This window comes from Salvelinus namaycush, chromosome 2 (assembly GCF_016432855.1).
Source record: "Salvelinus namaycush isolate Seneca chromosome 2, SaNama_1.0, whole genome shotgun sequence".
In the NCBI taxonomy this organism is placed as follows: domain Eukaryota; kingdom Metazoa; phylum Chordata; class Actinopteri; order Salmoniformes; family Salmonidae; genus Salvelinus; species Salvelinus namaycush.
The window spans coordinates 22914761-22933611 of NC_052308.1; the positions used below are offsets into that span (position 1 = coordinate 22914761).

At 40.7% G+C, this 18851-nt stretch overlaps 2 protein-coding genes across 2 annotated transcripts; both read right to left on the reverse strand.

The window, feature by feature from the left end:
- Positions 1 to 1357: 1357 nt before the first annotated feature.
- Positions 1358 to 4647, reverse strand: comtb (catechol-O-methyltransferase b). The gene is given in 5 exon segments (XM_038969285.1): positions 1358 to 1540; positions 1716 to 1847; positions 1995 to 2188; positions 4140 to 4257; positions 4477 to 4647. Coding segments are annotated over 5 exon segments (798 nt in total).
- A 3814-nt stretch (positions 4648 to 8461) lies between these two features.
- On the reverse strand, positions 8462 to 13611 carry LOC120020690 (SRSF protein kinase 3-like). Its single transcript, XM_038964401.1, has 13 exons — positions 13281 to 13611; positions 13058 to 13166; positions 12855 to 12942; positions 12330 to 12417; positions 12098 to 12204; positions 11787 to 11952; positions 11477 to 11502; positions 10308 to 10680; positions 9907 to 10004; positions 9634 to 9741; positions 9475 to 9544; positions 9293 to 9385; positions 8462 to 9113 (listed from the first exon to the last, which is right to left on the reverse strand). Exons 1-13 carry the CDS (start codon positions 13609 to 13611, stop codon positions 8929 to 8931), a joined length of 1842 nt encoding a protein of 613 aa, XP_038820329.1. The 3' UTR covers positions 8462 to 8928.
- Positions 13612 to 18851: the final 5240 nt, after the last annotated feature.

Consider the following 18851-nt stretch of genomic DNA (forward strand, 5'->3'; position numbering starts at 1 on the left):
ATATTCAGTGCCGGTTTCTTCGTTGTTTTAGCGAAAAGTAAATCTATTAACATCTCAGATATTATATTTATTTTCCCAAAATAACTGTAATGGACTCAAATCGTTAAATAACATAAAAAAATGTGTTTTAGTTCATAAAAACATATTGAAAACGTTGGCTTTCGAGGCTTCAGTGTATAGCATCATGTCTAAATCAGTAGAAAAAGTAGAAAAAGCACATTACGCCACTGAGATTCGACAAATCACTGCCAAATCCCTTAAAAGCTCTCCCCCTCTCGCTCTCTGTTTCTCTCTGTCACTCCCCCACTCTCTGTTGACCCCCCTCCCTCTCTCTCTCCCGAACCCTCTTCTCTTTCAGTGCACTAATGGCCACAGATTGGGATTATCATGCGGGCGTCTGTGAAGAAATCCCTAGGTGGACTAGCCTATATATTTTTATGCAGCTGTACTATATGTAGTCCCTCCCCCTTTTATGATGGAACACCGTCACTGTCTCACTTTGCAGGGGAGATTAGAAAGGCATTGATTTGATTCATACATTCTCATACACACCTGTTAATTCACATGTCGAATATCATGTAAGGGACATATTCTACCAACTATCAACTGAAACAATACTGTGATTCACAATCAGGTGCATCTGGTGCATTTGTTTCTCTACTGTATAGATGTGATCATTTTCTATAGCATCTCCAGGATAAGTCACATTAATCAGTACTGTTAATATCCGACTTAATTTTACCTTAGTGATCTGTTTGATACCCATTGGATTTGATCAAATCATAGATTTAAATCTATAAAATTAGTTTAAAGCAGTGCAACATAGACCTTTCTCACAGAACCTTTAATAACTCAATGTAGATCTGATACAGTGTCATAACAAAATATTAATAATTATTTGAAGTTGCTAGATATGGTGTAAGACTTTAGACCATTTTCTGTCTGCCTAAACTGGAAAGAAGGCTATAAATGCTATGAAGTTATGATGGGACCACTGCATGCTGCTTTTCAGTTGTCTGATTGAATCTCTAAAAAGGCACACTACTGCCACCTAGTGTATTAAATCCATGTTTGAAAAAGACATCACACTACTGTAATTCTGCAGCTGTAAAACTGATGGTATTTTCATCAGCAAGACAGCATTGTGACAATGTCAAAACACAAGTAGAAATAGTTTTTCAACGACATATTTGCTTACTCTAGATAACATCAGTTCTACAGGTAAAGAAATGCTTAGCACAGTAAGTTACAGCATGTCATAACTAAGATATAAGGCGTCACTTTAAATTGAAACTAACCCAAAATGTTTTATCAAGAGAGAGTTACAGTGTTTTAAAGCAAGAGGCTCACTGTTTGGCTAGTACCCTAAGAACACAGACTTCTCCAGGACGTTCTCTGCTTTAGTGTACTCCAGGTGTGATCTGTAGTAGTGGCTGTTGTAGCGAGAGCTGTTGCGTACGTACTACAGATAGTCAGGGGTTCCTGGACAGATGACATAGTCTGCCAGCATCACTGTGCCTTTCTGTATGAGACCACACTCCTAGAGAGAGAGGGAGATAGGAGGATAGAGTTGGGGGAATGGGAGAAAGAGAGGGAGAAAGAGAGAGAATAATTACAATTGTTTTGTGTTTTGATTGATCATATCAATGTAAGAGTGTAAGACTATCAATGATTCCCTATAATCACAGGACGGTCAAATTAGTTATCTTACATACCTCCAGAAGTTTTGTGTCAGGAAGGTAGCAATCTTTCCAGTGGTCCCGGAAAACTAAGTCAAACGCCTGGACTCCGAAATGCTCCTTCAATCGAGGGATCCAAGCTCCTGAGGCTCCCTCCACTAGCTGCACCTGGACAACAGTACTGAGATCTCATCTAAGCTTCTGAGCTACAACTGACCTGTATGTTGTAACATCTACAACCCACCCATATTTACAGGAATGTACATCCCGTTCATCATCATGTCATTATGTTAATCCATCCCAATCTCCTTTTACCTTCTCCTCCAGTCCTGACCATCTGATGACTTGACGAGCAGTGGCAGAATAATCTGGGTTGAACTCCAAGGTAATGACACAGGCTCCAGGGGGTAATAGGCGAGCTATTCACACTGTTGAGTACCCCCAGTAAGTGCCTAACTCCAAGACATCAACTGGACTCACTTCATTGACCACAGAGTCCGGAATGGAGCCTGTAATGAACACATACAGTGTATAGACACACACACACACACACACACACACACACACACACACACACACACACACACACACACACACACACACACACACACACAAAGTTGTGGCCTGAGTCAAGACCAGGTAGACATGTGGCCTGGGGTGGTCTAGCAATCTAAGCCTTTGCCTCTGGAACACATACAGTAAATACTGCTGCAGGCTACTGCTCTTCTAGCACTATCTCTCTATCCAATAATCATACAACAAGACTGAAAGAAATATAACGTAAACTCACCCCATTCCGTACAAATGTGCGTAACCGCAACATTCAAACGAGGCTACAAAGAAAACTAATGGGACTGTAGCGACTGTGTTGACTTCAAAATCGGGGGTGTGAACTAGGTTTCTATTCAAGCGTTGATCGACATCGTAATGGCTCTATAGTATTGGAGAAAAGTTGAAAAAACTGACCCTCCGTTACATCGTGACGTGTCATGTCGTAACGTACAGCACGCATAAAGCAACTATTTTTGTCTTACAATCTCTCTCCACCAGGTGTAGCACTTCTCTCATCGTTTAAAAACAAGAAATGGACAGTGACGGGGGTAAGGGGGGGATACCTAGTCATTTTTTTGCGTCATCATTGCATGTGGTCATCATTCTCAAAGCCGCTATTTACTTCTAAGATCACTTTAGCACCGCCCTAAAAACCCGATTCATATTCGACACAAACCTTCAAATAGGTATGTAATGACACATTATATAAACTCTTTATAGTGTTTTATTTACATTTTACAATTTTCCCACACAACATTCTATCACGCATTAGTTTCGCTTCCCCACCCGCCATTTTTAAAAAGATCCGACGGGGCTCATTGCCTGCTTGAATTATGCAGAAACGGGCAGCGTTTAGGTCATGTAATTGATTCTGTTGGAAAGGGGAGAAATTGTGCTTTACAATGGTATTGACAGTACAGTTGATCTGGAAGTATTACGTTTTTGGGGCGCTAAAATAAGGGCAATTGTACGGACCAAGGCGATGTACGAGTTTACGTGAGTTTACGTTATACATTCACCTCCAAAATGATTAGCACCCTTGATGAAGATAAGCAAAAAAGACTGTATATAATAAAACAAATATATATGTATTGTTATATACTACTACAATTGCTCAAGAAAAATATTTGTTTAACAAGTAAAAAAAAAAATAATAATACTAACAATTTTGTCTCAGCTCACCAAACCACCCAGTTCCAAATTGTTACATTTGTTAGTTGATCTCAATGAAGGCTTTTTATGGCAACCCTTCCAACTAGCCTATTGGCCTAAAAGTGGCGTGTAACTGTTGAATTGGAGACTCAAGATGCAACCAAGTTCTGTAATTCTCCAACTGTGGCTCTTGGACTTTTCTTTGTCCTACTCCAGGCAAGTTTACCACTGTTTCAGTGGTTTTAAACGTCTCAATTGTTTTCCTAATAGTGCTAAGAGGTATATTTGGTTTTTAAGTCGTTTTTTTGTACACATTGCCTGATTTATGAAAGTCAACAACCATTATTCTCTTTTCATTTGTGAGTTCTTTGCATTTCCCCATTGTGATTTTACATGCGTGTTACCTAATTTTGATACCCCATTGAAACAAGAAACCATGGAAGGACACAATACAGTTCCTTAAACTGAGATTAACTTTAAGAAAGTATAATGTTAATGCAGATTTGATTTTGTTTGATTTTATTTATAATAATCTTTATGGGTGCCATTTTTAAAAACTTTTAAACAAAATCTCTTTCTCTGCGCAATTGTATTAGTATAAAATAATATAGATATATTTTATACAGACTTTTTCACTCATCTTTATAAAGGATGGCAATAATTTTGGAGGTGACTGTAGATATAAAGAAGATTAAGTATGAAAAGGACTTTGCATTCAGCTGGTTATCGATAACCCATTCAAAGAACATACAGCACCTTTCTCATCGCCCACATTCATGGCCCATTCTCTATGTTTGCAGAAGTGGTCGATGGCTGTGATCACACTTTGGGGGTCTACTACAGCGGCTTTCCTCTGCACTGCCTTCAGAAGATGCTAGATATTTCAGAGGGGAAATGACAGCTGGTATTGTAACTACGATGAGGCATACATTACGTTACACGATTGGGCCTAGATCAAAGGGATGACACACACACTGCAATTTCACTCTGAAACTCTGGAAGGGAAATACTGTCCTGAAACCTTTGAATGAATCACAATACCAACATACTTTTAAACCAAAGACTGAACTGTAAATCTGTTTAGAGAGCTCACCTGAGGACGTGATGTCCAGGTCAAAGTGTCCAGAGCACGCTCCATGATGACATCATGCCACAGTAGTGCCAGTCTTCCATGATACTGCATAGCTGTGGGGATCACCCAGCGGTAGAGAGCAAAGAGGAAAGCTGCTCTGCCGATCAAACCAGAAAGAAGGCTCAGCCACATGCTAGGACACACAAGATGAATTAACTTTAATATAAAATATTTTTTGTTTAGTGGCTGCTTATATTTGTCCTAAGTCTTTTTTGCATATGCCAACTCCCCCTGAGACACCCTTGGAGTATTTATGATAAACACATAAGTACCATAGAAACACTGTACCCATTTTAAAATATTTTGCAATACAGTATGTCCACAAGAAATCTGTATGACCATAGCGAAATTAATAGCTCCTTTAGTACTACGCTAATGAAAAGGGTGTTTACTATGTAGCAGATGACACTCAAACATATCCTCCTGCGTTATTATTTAACCCCTGTTGTCATTTCCACTCATTACTCTCCAGCAGAGAGCAATTTATATTAATATTATAAACAAATACATTAATGTGTCCATGTGATATCGATTATGGCAGCCCCCGGCATCTCTCTGATTCAGAGGGGTTGGGTTAAATGCGGAAGACACATTTCAGTTGAATGCATTCAGTTGTACAACTGACTAGGTATCCCACTTTCCTTTCCAGTTAAGTGTTACAAAATAATACTAACTAATCCCACTGGACTATGACAAAGTAACAACAAATATATAAAGTGTCTATGCATTAAGAAAAGACAGTCAACAATATAGCGCTCATATTGAAAATCCAAACCACCTCTGAAACATGGTGGTTGAGTTGAAGAAAAGTGCAAAAAGGATAAGAACTCAGCCTTAAGCCAAAACACAGAAAAAAGGGAATTTCGGGTTTTCTGTGAAAACAGATAAGAGCATGGGGGGGCCTCTTAAACCTTTAATAGAAAATGTAACTCCTGTCTGAAAGACCAGGAGAGCCTGAGCTGAGGTAATGCCTATTAAGTTGGGCTTTGAGTTGCATAGCAACAGGCAGAACAGGTCAAGAGCTGTGAAACAAAAGCCATGGCACTGGGGTTGTTAGCATCTTTACTTTGGCTTTCTTACACATGTACTGTATCTACATACATAAAAGCCTCTGGAAATGAATAAGGCATGGTTTGCTCAGTCAGGCGCTTTGAGAGAGTGTCTTCATTTGATGGCAAATATACTTTGAGTTGTTTGATGAAGCAAATTAACTGTACCATATTCCAGTGGGCATTTTACACCCCAGTGAATCAAGGTGCTTGGTGACTAAACTGAAAATCTATATAAAAGAGAAAATATTAAAGTCAGATTATACTAAATGATTATAAACTGCAATGTACTCAATGAACTCAATGAAACACAACTCTGAAGATCATTCCAGGGTGAGGTGAAGAGAAAAACACATGCCACACATATTTATCTTCAATAACCTCTGATGTAATTATGGCATCTGAAAAGTTCCATTCAAATCTACACAATTCAACAAGTCAAAAATGTTAAAATGCTCTGCAATATCACAAGATGTTAAAAAAGAGAAGACAATTCACTGCACTGTTAACATAAAAACACAGTTGCAACCAACAATGCAAGCATGCACAAGGTAGTAGCTATTTAGTTTACTACTTCACGATGCAAAGACAGATCAAAGACATGCAAACACCATAACATTACACGGATCTCACTTCCATCTGAAGCTTGTCTTTCTCCAATCAGGGTGGTGATATTCTTCCTTCTTGATGCTGCCTCTCACCATAAAACTGATTCACACCTGCCAGCAGTTTGTGTCTCACACATGAGACTAACCCCTCCCTAAGCGTCAATCTGCAGTTTGTGTCTCACACATGAGCGCACGCTCACATTTTCATGAGACTAACCCCTCCCTAAGCGTCAATCTGCAGTTTGTGTCTCACACATGAGCGCACGCTCACATTTTCATGAGACTAACCCCTCCCTAAGCGTCAATCTGCAGTTTGTGTCTCACACATGAGCGCACGCTCACATTTTCATGAGACTAACCCCTCCCTAAGCGTCAATCTGCAGTTGCTACATCCATTTTTAGACTTTTAAATGAATGATGTATACCCATTAATTATTTGAAGAATATAACTTATTCATGCCTCATGAGCTGTCGTTCCCCATCAGAACAAACTATATATGCTTGTTTTACTCCTTTGTTTGTAAACAATGTAAATTGGAACAAACACTGTATAGCCTTAAAACATGGATGGTCAGTCCTTGTATCTATAGCTCTGTCCATGAGTTTGAGTGGTTACATTTATCCAGCCCCCTCCCTCGGCTGTTTACCTAAACGGTGGCTGGGTGGCTGCTTTGTTATTGTTTGAACTGCAGATTGACACTTTAATGTGAACTGAGAGGAATGTGTGGCTGTGGAGGTCTCACTGAAGCACACTTTCAGTCATCAACACATACTCACAGCACACTCACACAGAAAGAAGAGACGGCACAGAAGGAAGCAGTGAAAACAGGGGAGGTATGGCTTACCCTGCATGGACTGGGTGACCGGGCTACAGTTTTGAGCCCTACTGAACAGTATCCTAATCCCCTTTGAAGCCACTGCTTCTTCGTCATTCCATTAGGTCTTATGCACAGGAGGTTGGTGGCACCTTAATTGGGGAGGACGTGCTTGTGGTAATGGCTGGAGCGGAATTGGTGGAATGATATCAAATACATCAAACACATGGCTTGATGCCATTCCATTTGCTCCATTCCAGCCATTATTATGAGCATTCCTCCCTCAGCAGCCTCCACTGGTCTTATGACAGGATTCAGGTGAATCACATAGGCTGCGTATAGACAGGCAGACTAATTTTTTATATTTTTTCCACTAATTGGTCTTTTGACCAATCACCAATTAGTGAAAAGAATATCAGAATTGGGGTGCCTGTCTAAATGCAGCCATAGAGTATTCTGAATTCATACATGAATTGGCTAAATTAACACAATGTCCAACCCTATTTCTATTAATTCTGTCAAAATCTTTTTTATCTTATTATTCAGAGAAAAGCGATAGATAATGAAAGCCTTGTATAAACAAATAACATTTATTCAATGAAACTCAAAAACAAAAATAGACCTTTCCCAGCAGGGGCGGACTGGCCATCTGGCATATCTCTCCAAATCAAAAGTTATTTTCTTCACATCAAATGTTTTAAATAATCAGACAAAATATATTGATAGTTGACTGCTCTCCCTGAGCAAACAGAAAAATAACATTGCAGAAGATCAGCTGAAAAAATAACACTTGCTGAATATCAGCCATTACCCACTATTTAAACATCATATTAAAGCACTTGTCCCAGCCTGTTTGACACTGTGTCACCTGTGTAACCTCTGTGGCATTGGTGAGACTACTCTGTATCCATGAGGAGATCCAGATCGGGTTCAGACACCGGGCAGCGGTGGTGACTCTGTGTCCATGAGGAGATCCAGGGAGGGTTTAGACACCAGACAGTGGTATGATGTCTATGAGGAGATCCAGGGGGGTTTTAGACATCGCACAGTGGTATGATGTCTATGAGGAGATCCAGGGGGGGTTTAGACACCAGACAGTGGTATGATGTCTATGAGGAGATCCAGGGGGGTTTAGACACCAGACAGTGGTATGATGTCTATGAGGAGATCCAGGGGGGGTTTAGACACCAGACAGTGGTATGATGTCTATGAGGAGATCCAGGGGGGGTTTAGACACCAGACAGAGGTATGATGTCTATGAGGAGATCCAGGGGGGGTTTAGACACCAGACAGTGGTATGATGTCTATGAGGAGATCCAGGGGGGGTTTAGACACCAGACAGTGGTATGATGTCTATGAGGAGATCCAGGGGGGGTTTAGACACCAGACAGTGGTATGATGTCTATGAGGAGATCCAGGGGGGTTTTAGACACCAGACAGAGGTATGATGTCTATGAGGAGATCCAGGGGGGGTTTAGACACCAGACAGTGGTATGATGTCTATGAGGAGATCCAGGGGGGGTTTAGACACCAGACAGTGGTATGATGTCTATGAGGAGATCCAGGGGGGGTTTAGACACCAGACAGTGGTATGATGTCTATGAGGAGATCCAGGGGGGTTTTAGACATCGCACAGTGGTATGATGTCTATGAGGAGATCCAGGGGGGGTTTAGACACCAGACAGTGGTATGATGTCTATGAGGAGATCCAGGGGGGTTTTAGACATCGCACAGTGGTATGATGTCTATGAGGAGATCCAGGGGGGGTTTAGACACCAGACAGTGGTATGATGTCTATGAGGAGATCCAGGGGGGTTTTAGACATCGCACAGTGGTATGATGTCTATGAGGAGATCCAGGGGGGGTTTAGACACCAGACAGTGGTATGATGTCTATGAGGAGATCCAGGAGGGTTTTAGACATCGCACGGTGGTATGATGTCTATGAGGAGATCCAGGGGTGTTTCAGACACTGGGCAGCGGTGGCTCTCTTCTCTGGGAGGGGCTCCAGCATGGTGAGGAGGAAAGCACTGAACTGGACTGCCTGTTCCCGCGGCCACTCATACTTATCCAGCAGGATCTCACACAAACTCCACGGTTTCAGCCTTGAGATGCGCCGCAGATGCCCTGTGAGCAAACAAGGGAAAGAGTGTTACATGATTACACTAGCAATTGACTGAACAGGATATGTAAACGGAATTTGATATTGTGGGTGAAACTAAAATAAGGGTACATTTTCACCAAAATATGAATCATATGCTAAAGGACAGCACTATGGTGGATACAACAATTGTGAATAGATATACCATTGTGATTGAAATATCGCTTGGAGTTTCTCCCTGAGAGGGCAAACTGGGGTGGAAGGGGTCCCAGCAACTCAATTATGTGAGCAATGTGATCTGATGGGAGACATTAAAGCGTTTTTTTAAAGAGCAAGGACAATCACCAGGAAAAACACAGGACAGAGAGGAGAAAGGATAAGGCTTACCTTCCTCTCGTGAGAAGTTGTCCCCTGAATGGGGTTCAAACAGATACTCCCCGGTAGCCAGCTCAAACGCCTTTATGGAAATGTAAGACTTCTCAGTAAAAGATATTTCGGACAGCTAACATTAACATAAGGGTGGATGTGGTGCTCCTGGGTTCTCACCATGCAGGCTATGCTCCAGATGTCTGCAGGAGTGCCATAGTCAGACCCAATCAGGACCTCAACAGAGCGGTACTGGCAGGTCTGGATGTCTTCTGTGAAATGTTTGTACTGGAGGAGAGCAGAGATGAAGACTTAGCACTCCATACCATGAGCAATTAGTTGATAATAAGCCGTATCATTTGAATGTAATGTATTTTGTCTTCTAAGACACTGTATTTATTAATACATATATTCATTCAAATACATAATGTCTGTAGTCAGATAGTAACTCACCACCCAGCAGGCGTTTCCCAGATCTGCAATCTTGATGCTGATTTTATCAGCATTCTGTGGCTTCAGAAGATTCACCAACAGATCTGTTTCACTTAACCCTGAAACAAAATATAAAGCAGATACCTCAGATAGATATTACTGAATAATTCTGCACCTGTCCACTACAATAACGGATGCGCTGTGAGTGCTCTGGTGTAAAATGGTTGCTTTGTACGAGGTATTACAACATGCAATTTCAATCATATAAATTAACTCAATCATCAGCATATGCATGACATAGTATATTGCAAATCATAAAAGTTCATTTGAAAGACTAGTGGGCAGGTATTCTGACATGTATACTACACGGTAATATGCTATTACAATATACTCTAAACTGCTGGCTCCAGAGCAAGACTGACCATGTGATGGTGATGAGGGCAGGTTGTCTCTCTGGGTAGAATGATGTAACACTATAGATTGTCTAGAGCAGTGAGACATTGTAGTCAAAGATGGTGCATTTTCCATCGGTGCCGAGGCCGACTCCTTGCTGTCAGAGCCCATTGCTTCTTCATGCAGCAGGGTCCATCTCCAAGTAGTATGCACAGGACCTGAAGGCTTAGGGGACGAGGTGGAATTAGGGGTGCTACAGGGAGTGGTGATATTAGAGAATGACACATGAGGTTTCTCCCTCTTCTGACGGCCAACTAAAGTGTCCTCGCCCTTCTGCGGCTGTTGTTGTTTCTTCTCCTTCCTCGACAACCTGGCCATCGGGATCCTGGAGACCTTCCCAGTCTATGAGCACAGTCACAGTAGTTTGATGGGAAACTTAAAATGGGATTCACATCTCTCATGTTGCAGCATGCAACAGTGTTCAAATGTATTTTTAAACAATCTCTGCAAATATGGTACATTTTCTTAAATATCAGAACTGCATATCCCCTTTTCATGCAGTGCATGCTAATTATCGATGAGTTTATCAAGGTGAGCAATTTCACTACAAATGCAAAGGTGTAGTTATGAATACAGATTGAATACATAAAGACTGAATACAAACAGACATTTCTAGAATACATAAATACTGAATACAAACAGCAATTTGTAGATAGTACATCTTCATTCAGAAATGCTGTTATTGTGCAGGTTATACACATTTTAAACACACACATGCACGCAAACACACACACACACACACACACACACACACACACACACACACACACAACTGCACTGCTTTCATGGTTGAATGAGTAGAAAACCTGAAACAATACCGTAACTATTGACAACAGCCAAAACAAATGATATAACATAGCACATTTCCAGATCAAAGCTTTTCTCCAAAAGGACCTTCTGAGGGCCAATATGCAGTGAACCAGCACACACTCACAATGCCAAGACCATCTTACCCAAACCCCAAGAGCCTGGAAAGCCACTGTCAATTTCCCCATCAAGTTTGACACAATCTAATACCCAGGTTATGACAGGAAGGGAGACAGAGGAGATAGATGAGGTAATCAAAAATATTTTTTCCACCTTTGTAGCACTATGATTGGTTTATGCTTTGAGACAATAATAAAGTTGATTGTCATACCTGCTTTTCTCTTAGACTGGTGTTCGCTGGCATCAGTAGTAGATGAAGATATCAGCAGGGCACAAGAGAGCATGAAATCAAATCATAGAGAAGAAGAAAAAAACAGACCCATCTATTGAAATCATATTAAACTTGTTAATCATCTATTCCTATTATTCAGCACTGTTATTGTATCGCCATCTCTCTGTAACAAATCTTTTCCATTTCCCTCCATCTAAAAATAAAATAAGTCAAACAGACAGAGGAATGCCACAGGGATATGTACTTAGTGACACGTGTATGCCAACATGGAATTGAGAGCAATACTAACCTGAACAGCTTGTGGGAGCAGAAGACACTGGCAGCTCCCATAGCTTGGTGTCGGCTGCCAGCTCCTGGACGTAAACCTCATCCACTCTCAAAAGGATGTTCTCTGGCTTGATGTCTGTGTGGATAATCTTGCATTTAGTGTGCAAGTAATCTAAGCCCTGAAGAACCTGTGATATGAGACAACAATGGTGATATACTGTGGCTACATGACAGCAGGGAACACACAAAGGAGATCATCCGTTCACAAAAGCTGCTCTGGATGATAAAATGCTAGAGAGAGAATTTGGAGATCACAGGGGAAAGACACAGCACCTGTCTAAGGATGCTCTTAACGCAGGGCAGGGGAAGGCCAGTGTAGTTGGATTTGATGATCCACTTCAGCAGCTGGTGACCCAGCACTTCAAGAACCATGCATACATCTGACACATAACTGAATCAAGGAGAAACCATTTACATTAAATGTGCAAGTTAACACATGACACATGTTGTATGATAAAGATATTATGGGTAAAAGGATAACATGTAGGTGGCTTTTAAAGGATACGCTCCCCATTGACTCCAGAGACTTTGAAGTCATCAATAAGCTGCACAACAGTGTCACGTTTGGGGTCAGATGGATCACTGTCCCTTACCTAAAAGCAATATATAACAGGACATAACTGGGGAGTAAACATATTCCTTTTTATTATCACCATTGTGCAACTAATAAAATTATATAGTTCCTACTAAACCTGGTTCTGGTTGATGAACAAGCAAGTAATTACGCTGATTAGGCCACAGGTTGACATTTATTGTCATGAATCTTGGCCTGGAGGCAGAACTGAGCGATTTCTGCTAGATGGGCCAGCTGCAATGTCACAATTGGCTATATCATAAAAATGTATTTATGACAACAAAAATGTTTTAATTTAAGGTTAAGGATAAGGATAAGTTTAAATTCAAAATCTGATTTGATGACTTTGTGGTTATGCCAGCTAGTGACCACACTGTAGAGCTGCCTCCTAGGCAACCTGTGATTAGGCATACATAGCAGAGAATAAAATGTTGAACATGGGCATATAATACTGACACATTTCAGAAGCTTGATCTCATCCAAAGCGGTCTCTGTGAAGGTTGGAGCACTCTTTACCAACTTCAGAGCCACGAAACGCCTCTTCCTACACATACAAATAAACATTGTGAATCACTTGCTTCAGCTGTCATAATCACAATATGAAACCGAAGGTCAATCAATAACAAAAACAATGTTATCAGTATAACTATTATAATTACTCCATGTCCCAGCCTAGCCACACAGTAGAGAAGTGGCCCCATCCCAGCTTCTTCACCACCTGGTAACGATCAATGAATATCTCTCCAATTTCCACCGGGAAGTACCCACCTACAATAAACAGTGAAACCTCTTTCCGATCAACAATAAACGGTATACAACAACTCCTTCTACCACACATGATTGTATTGTTGTTTGGTTATATTTGGCACACTGGTGAAGTACCTATGCAGTAATCAGATGGATTCTCCTGTTCCTCGTCATCTGATCCCAAAATCTCAAGTGAAGGGGGATATGAATTTAAAGGGGCTGGGCTGGCAGCAGGGGGTAGTTTGATGTTAAGGGGTGGTTTGGGGGTAGGGGCAACTAGTGGTTTAGGGGTAAGGGATTTGGAGGTAAGGGGTGATTTGAGGATAAGAGAGGGTTTAGGGGTAAGCAGTGGGTTGGGGGCAGTGGATGAACTGAGGGTAAGGGTTGGGTTGGGGTTAACAGCAGGTAAACTGAGGGAAAGGGCTGATATTGCAGCAGCATATCTAGATGAAGGTTCATTGGACATTGTGACAAGGGACACACAATAAAACAAGGAGCCGACGCCTTCTAGCCTAGACAGCACAGGTTATGCAAGGGCAGGATTGAAGAAAATGGAGATGAAGATGGTACACGCAGAAGGCCTACGGCAAAAAGAAAAACAGACAAACTGTTCACTAAACTTTCACTGTTCACACTATTATAAGTTGACCTAATAGGCATTCATACATATGATATATGAGGTTAATTCAGGCGACACAACATGGCCAATATATCTACACACTGAGTAAGCCTATTCAAATTCTACATTTAGTAAATCTTATAGTTCTAGAGCCTGGCTGCAATGACATTTGAAAGGGCCCAGTGAATGTGCAAGAGTCCATTTATTTTTAGCTGGGTTTAGATGAATGGCATGTCAACGTAAATAGCTCTTCAAAGCTAGCCTGTAACTTTATTGACTGAGTGCATGCTGTCTAGGAGTCTTCATTTTAAACCTGTGACAATTACAGCTATTGATACGACCGTCTCAGTCAAGTCATTAAGGTGTCAAAGAGTTGTTAAGAAAAAGTAAATCCTTTGACCAATTCAGAACTGCCAAGTCCAACAAACCTAGCTATGTCCTCTAAAGAAAAATAAAATGCTTTGTAACAGATATGATTTACATTTTTATAACAGATTTGTACAACTAACTAGCTAGCTAATGCAACGCGTACATTAGCCTGAGTCTGTTCTCCACAAAAGTTGTTTAGTTATTTGTTACAGATTGTCATTGCTTTGAAGCAACCGACTTCAAATTCATACGTTGCTACAATGTGGCATATCAAGTAACAATTGCTTATAAACTTTATTACACCCTGTAACTGTGAAAAAACGCTGTAATATTTACCAAATACTTACCGGTACATATAATAATGAAAAACAGTGTCCTCCGATTAAACCAGTAAACTGAAGGACCGTTCCTTCTTCGTCAACGTTTGCTCTACTATGAGTCGCGAACGAACGGCTCTTTTGAAAGGATCTTTTTGGTTAACATTGGGAACCGAATCGTATCAGTGAAATATTCATTCATTTGGCTCCCTGATTTGCATACTGCTGCTACTGCTTTTTTAGCTCAAAATAACGTTTTTCTACGGTTATGTTACAAAATAATTACCTAAAGAATGTAAATCCTCACTACAGAAACAATAAATAGTGGGGAGAGCGCATCAATGTGGTCCACGCAAAAACGAATAATTTGGCCAGGTAAAAATATATTTGAACGCGCATTTCACGATCTGAGATGGTAGCTTACCTTTTGGGCTTTACATTGGAGATTTGCGATTTTTCATGGTTCTAGTTAAAGTTTTAAGCATTTTGAACAAAGAGCCGTTTGGGAGCCAAATTAGTCGGCTATTTTACGTGAACGGAGCCAAATGGGCCAGCCGGCTCACCGAAAAGACTCGGATTTTTATTTTTTATTTTATTTTATTTATCCGTTATTTTACCAGGTAATTTGACTGAGAACACATTCTCATTTACAGCAACGACCTGGGGAATAGTTACAGAGGAGAGGAGGTGTATGAATGAGCCAATTGTAAACTGGGGATTATTAGGTGACCATGAATGGTTTGAGGGCCAGATTGGGAATTTAGCCAGGACACAGGGGTTAACACCCCTACTCTTACGATAAGTGTCATGGGATCTTTAATGACCTCAGAGAGTCAGGACACCCATTTAACATCCCATCCAAAAGATGGCACCCTACACAGGGCAGTGTCCCCAATTACTGCCCTGGGGAATTGGGATATTTTTTAGACCAGAGGAAAGAGTGCCTCCTACTGGCCCTCCAACACCACTTCCAGCAGCATCTGGTCTCCCATCCAGGGACTGACCAGGACCAACCCTGCTTAGCTTCAGAAGCAAGCCAGCAGTGGTATGCAGGGTGGTATGCTGCTGAATGCCCATCACTAGCTGGCTCCGTGTGCATGCCTGCCCATAAGCACAGCACACGTTCTGAAAATGACATGAGCTTTGCCAGTGTTTGACTGGACAGTACATGCTGTGTGGCTGGCAACACCATAAGCTACACTAGCAAGCTATTTAAATATGTTTTAAATATGTCAAATTGTGCCAAATTCTTGAAACAAAGCCAAAGTCATTAGAATTAGGCTAATAAGGATGAACCGATGAAATTACCTATGACCTATGATATACATACTTTATTTGAGGCAAATCCCTCACAGTAATTACTGTAAATACATGAAAATCAATATAGTTTTTAAAAAATGATTCCAGTCCAAGATTTTGCATTTACCATGATGATACTTTATTTAAAAAAGATCAATGAATGTACCCCATCCTCCTCAAACAAACTGTACAGTATTTCTCACCCCTTTGAAATATGGACATACTGTAATAGGATGAAAAAATATCAGGAGAAAACAGATAGGGATTTCAGTCAATATATCACAAACAATTCCAGTCAATCAACATACAGTGGGGCAAAAAAAGTATTTAGTCAGCCACCAATTGTGCAAGTTCTCCCACTTAAAAAGATGAGAGAGGCCTGTAATTTTCATCATAGGTACACTTCAACAATGACAGACAAAATGAGAAAGAAAATCCAGAAAATCACATTGTAGGATTTTTAATGAATTTATTTGCAAATTATGGTGGAAAATAAGTATTTGGTCAATAACAAAAGTTTATCTCAATACTTTCAATACTTTGTTATATTGGCAATGACAGAGGTCAAACGTTTTCTGTAAGTCTTCACAAGGTTTTCACACACTGTTGCTGGTATTTTGGCCCATTCCTCCATGCAGATCTCCTCTAGAGCAGTGATGTTTTGGGGCTGTTGCTGGGCAACACGGACTTTCAACTCCCTCCAAAGATTTTCTATGGGGTTAAGATCTGGAGACTGGCTAGGCCACTCCAGGACCTTGAAATGCTTCTTACGAAGCCACTCCTTCGTTGCCCGGGCGGTGTGTTTGGGATCATTGTCATGCTGAAAGACCCAGCCACGTTTCATCTTCAATGCCCTTGCTGATGGAAGGAGGTTTTCACTCAAAATCTCACGATACATGGCCCCATTCATTCTTTCCTTTACACGGATCAGTCGTCCTGGTCCCTTTGCAGAAAAACAGCCCCAAAGCATGATGTTTCCACCCCCATGCTTCACAGTAGGTATGGTGTTCTTTGGATGCAACTCAGCATTCTTTGTCCTCCAAACACGACGAGTTGAGTTTTTACCAAAAAGTTATATTTTGGTTTCATCTGACCATATGACATTCTGCCAATCTTCTTCTGGATCATCCAAATGCTCTCTAGCAAACTTCAGACGGGCCTGGACATGTACTGGCTTAAGCAGGGGGACACGTCTGGCACTGCAGGATTTGAGTCCCTGGCGGCGTAGTGTGTTACTGATGGTAGGCTTTGTTACTTTGGTCCCAGCTCTCTGCAGGTCATTCACTAGGTCCCCCCGTGTGGTTCTGGGATTTTTGCTCACCGTTCTTGTGATCATTTTGACCCCACGGGGTGAGATCTTGCGTGGAGCCCCAGATCGAGGGAGATTATCAGTGGTCTTGTATGTCTTCCATTTCCTAATAATTGCTCCCACAGTTGATTTCTTCAAACCAAGCTGCTTACCTATTGCAGATTCAGTCTTCCCAGCCTGGTGCAGGTCTACAATTTTGTTTCTGGTGTCCTTTGACAGCTCTTTGGTCTTGGCCATAGTGGAGTTTGGAGTGTGACTGTTTGAGGTTGTGGACAGGTGTCTTTTATACTGATAACAAGTTCAAACAGGTGCAATTAATACAGGTAACGAGTGGAGGACAGAGGAGCCTCTTAAAGAAGAAGTTACAGGTCTGTGAGAGCCAGAAATCTTGCTTGTTTGTAGGTGACCAAATACTTATTTTCCACCATAATTTGCAAATAAATTCATAAAAAATCCTACAATGTGATTTTCTGGAATCTTTCTTCTCATTTTGTCTTGCATGGTTGAAGTGTACCTATGATGAAAATTACAGGCCTCTCATATTTTTAAGTGGGAGAACTTGCACAATTGGTGGCTGACTAAATACTTTTTTGCCCCACTGTAGCTCATTCTCCGAAAAGCTACAACTAATACACTTGTAAATGTTAGTTAACACCACACTTCTCTGTCTGGTGCTGAATGGGTTTTATGACAGTTTTATGATGTATTTCACAAATAGATACAAAATGTTATAAGTTCATAAATATACAATATATATTCTGGATAAATTTCCTTCGAGCTAAATGTATATTCATTTATGTTTTACAGACATAAGTACATCACCTGAAAAATACATTTACGACCCCCAATGCACAGCAGTTTGGTCATCAGTTTCAGGTTTAGACTAGCTTGAAGAAATTCACACACTAACTATTGAATGTGAAAACACCAACATTTAAAACCAATATAACATTCCATTAAAGGTACTTGAGATAAAAGGAATAGCTTTACCTGTAAAACATGTCAATAGATGAAGCCATGACATTAATCAGTTAAAATGAATAAGCATTATTAGCTACTCATACATTTCTTTCCAGAGGTATTCATTTCCTACCATTCAGGTTGTTAGTGATGCCCTTTTATAACGGTATAATCATGAACCTAAGATACACAAGAACAAACAAGCACATGTCATGGGAAGCTTATAAAAGGGCCGTTCTTGAATTGCGGTGGTATATGGGAATGGCATTAATTACTTTAAATCATTTTTACCATTATAACATTGTGCCACCAATAGGAGTAGCGTACAACATGATACAACGGAAACGTAATCTCATACTACCACATTTATGAGTTCTGACATAAGGCCTGCTCATGCCAACAGTCCCATCCCCTAGCCCTGTTCTAGTTAGACCCCTTTTAATTTCTCGACATTAAGTTGACATCAGTTTATAAAGGAATTTCGAATCAAATCTAGCTTATTATCATGATACATACAGATCCAAATATAGGGTTTATTGTTGATAATGTTGTTACAATCTTATAAATAAATAATATTATACACTACATCACTTTAATCGTGAATGTCCAAATGGGCCACAAAACTTCCACCTTGACGTAGACTTGAACATGAACTTCAACCTGGTAACACTTTTCTTATTTGCTCAAACTTCATACGCTGTCAACCATTTTCTGGTTTTAGTGTGTCTCTCTTGGGGACAATTTCTCCATCCCACTGCTGCAATTGGTTAAGGCTTTTGACGTTCATAAAGTGCTCTGAAGGAAAACGTGCTACGCAACTGAATGAATAGAAA

Bases quoted from the DNA above. Each gene is read 5' to 3' on its own strand.
- LOC120020690 (XM_038964401.1), bottom strand. From the start codon at position 13,611: ATGTCCAATGAACCTTCATCTAGATATGCTGCTGCAATATCAGCCCTT. The intron at 12,943-13,057 runs GTAATTATAATA...TTGTATGTGTAG, and splicing joins TGGCTAGGCTGGGACATGGA to GAAGAGGCGTTTCGTGGCTC. The intron at 11,503-11,786 runs GTTAGTATTGCT...TACTGATGCCAG, and splicing joins TGCTCCCACAAGCTGTTCAG to CGAACACCAGTCTAAGAGAA.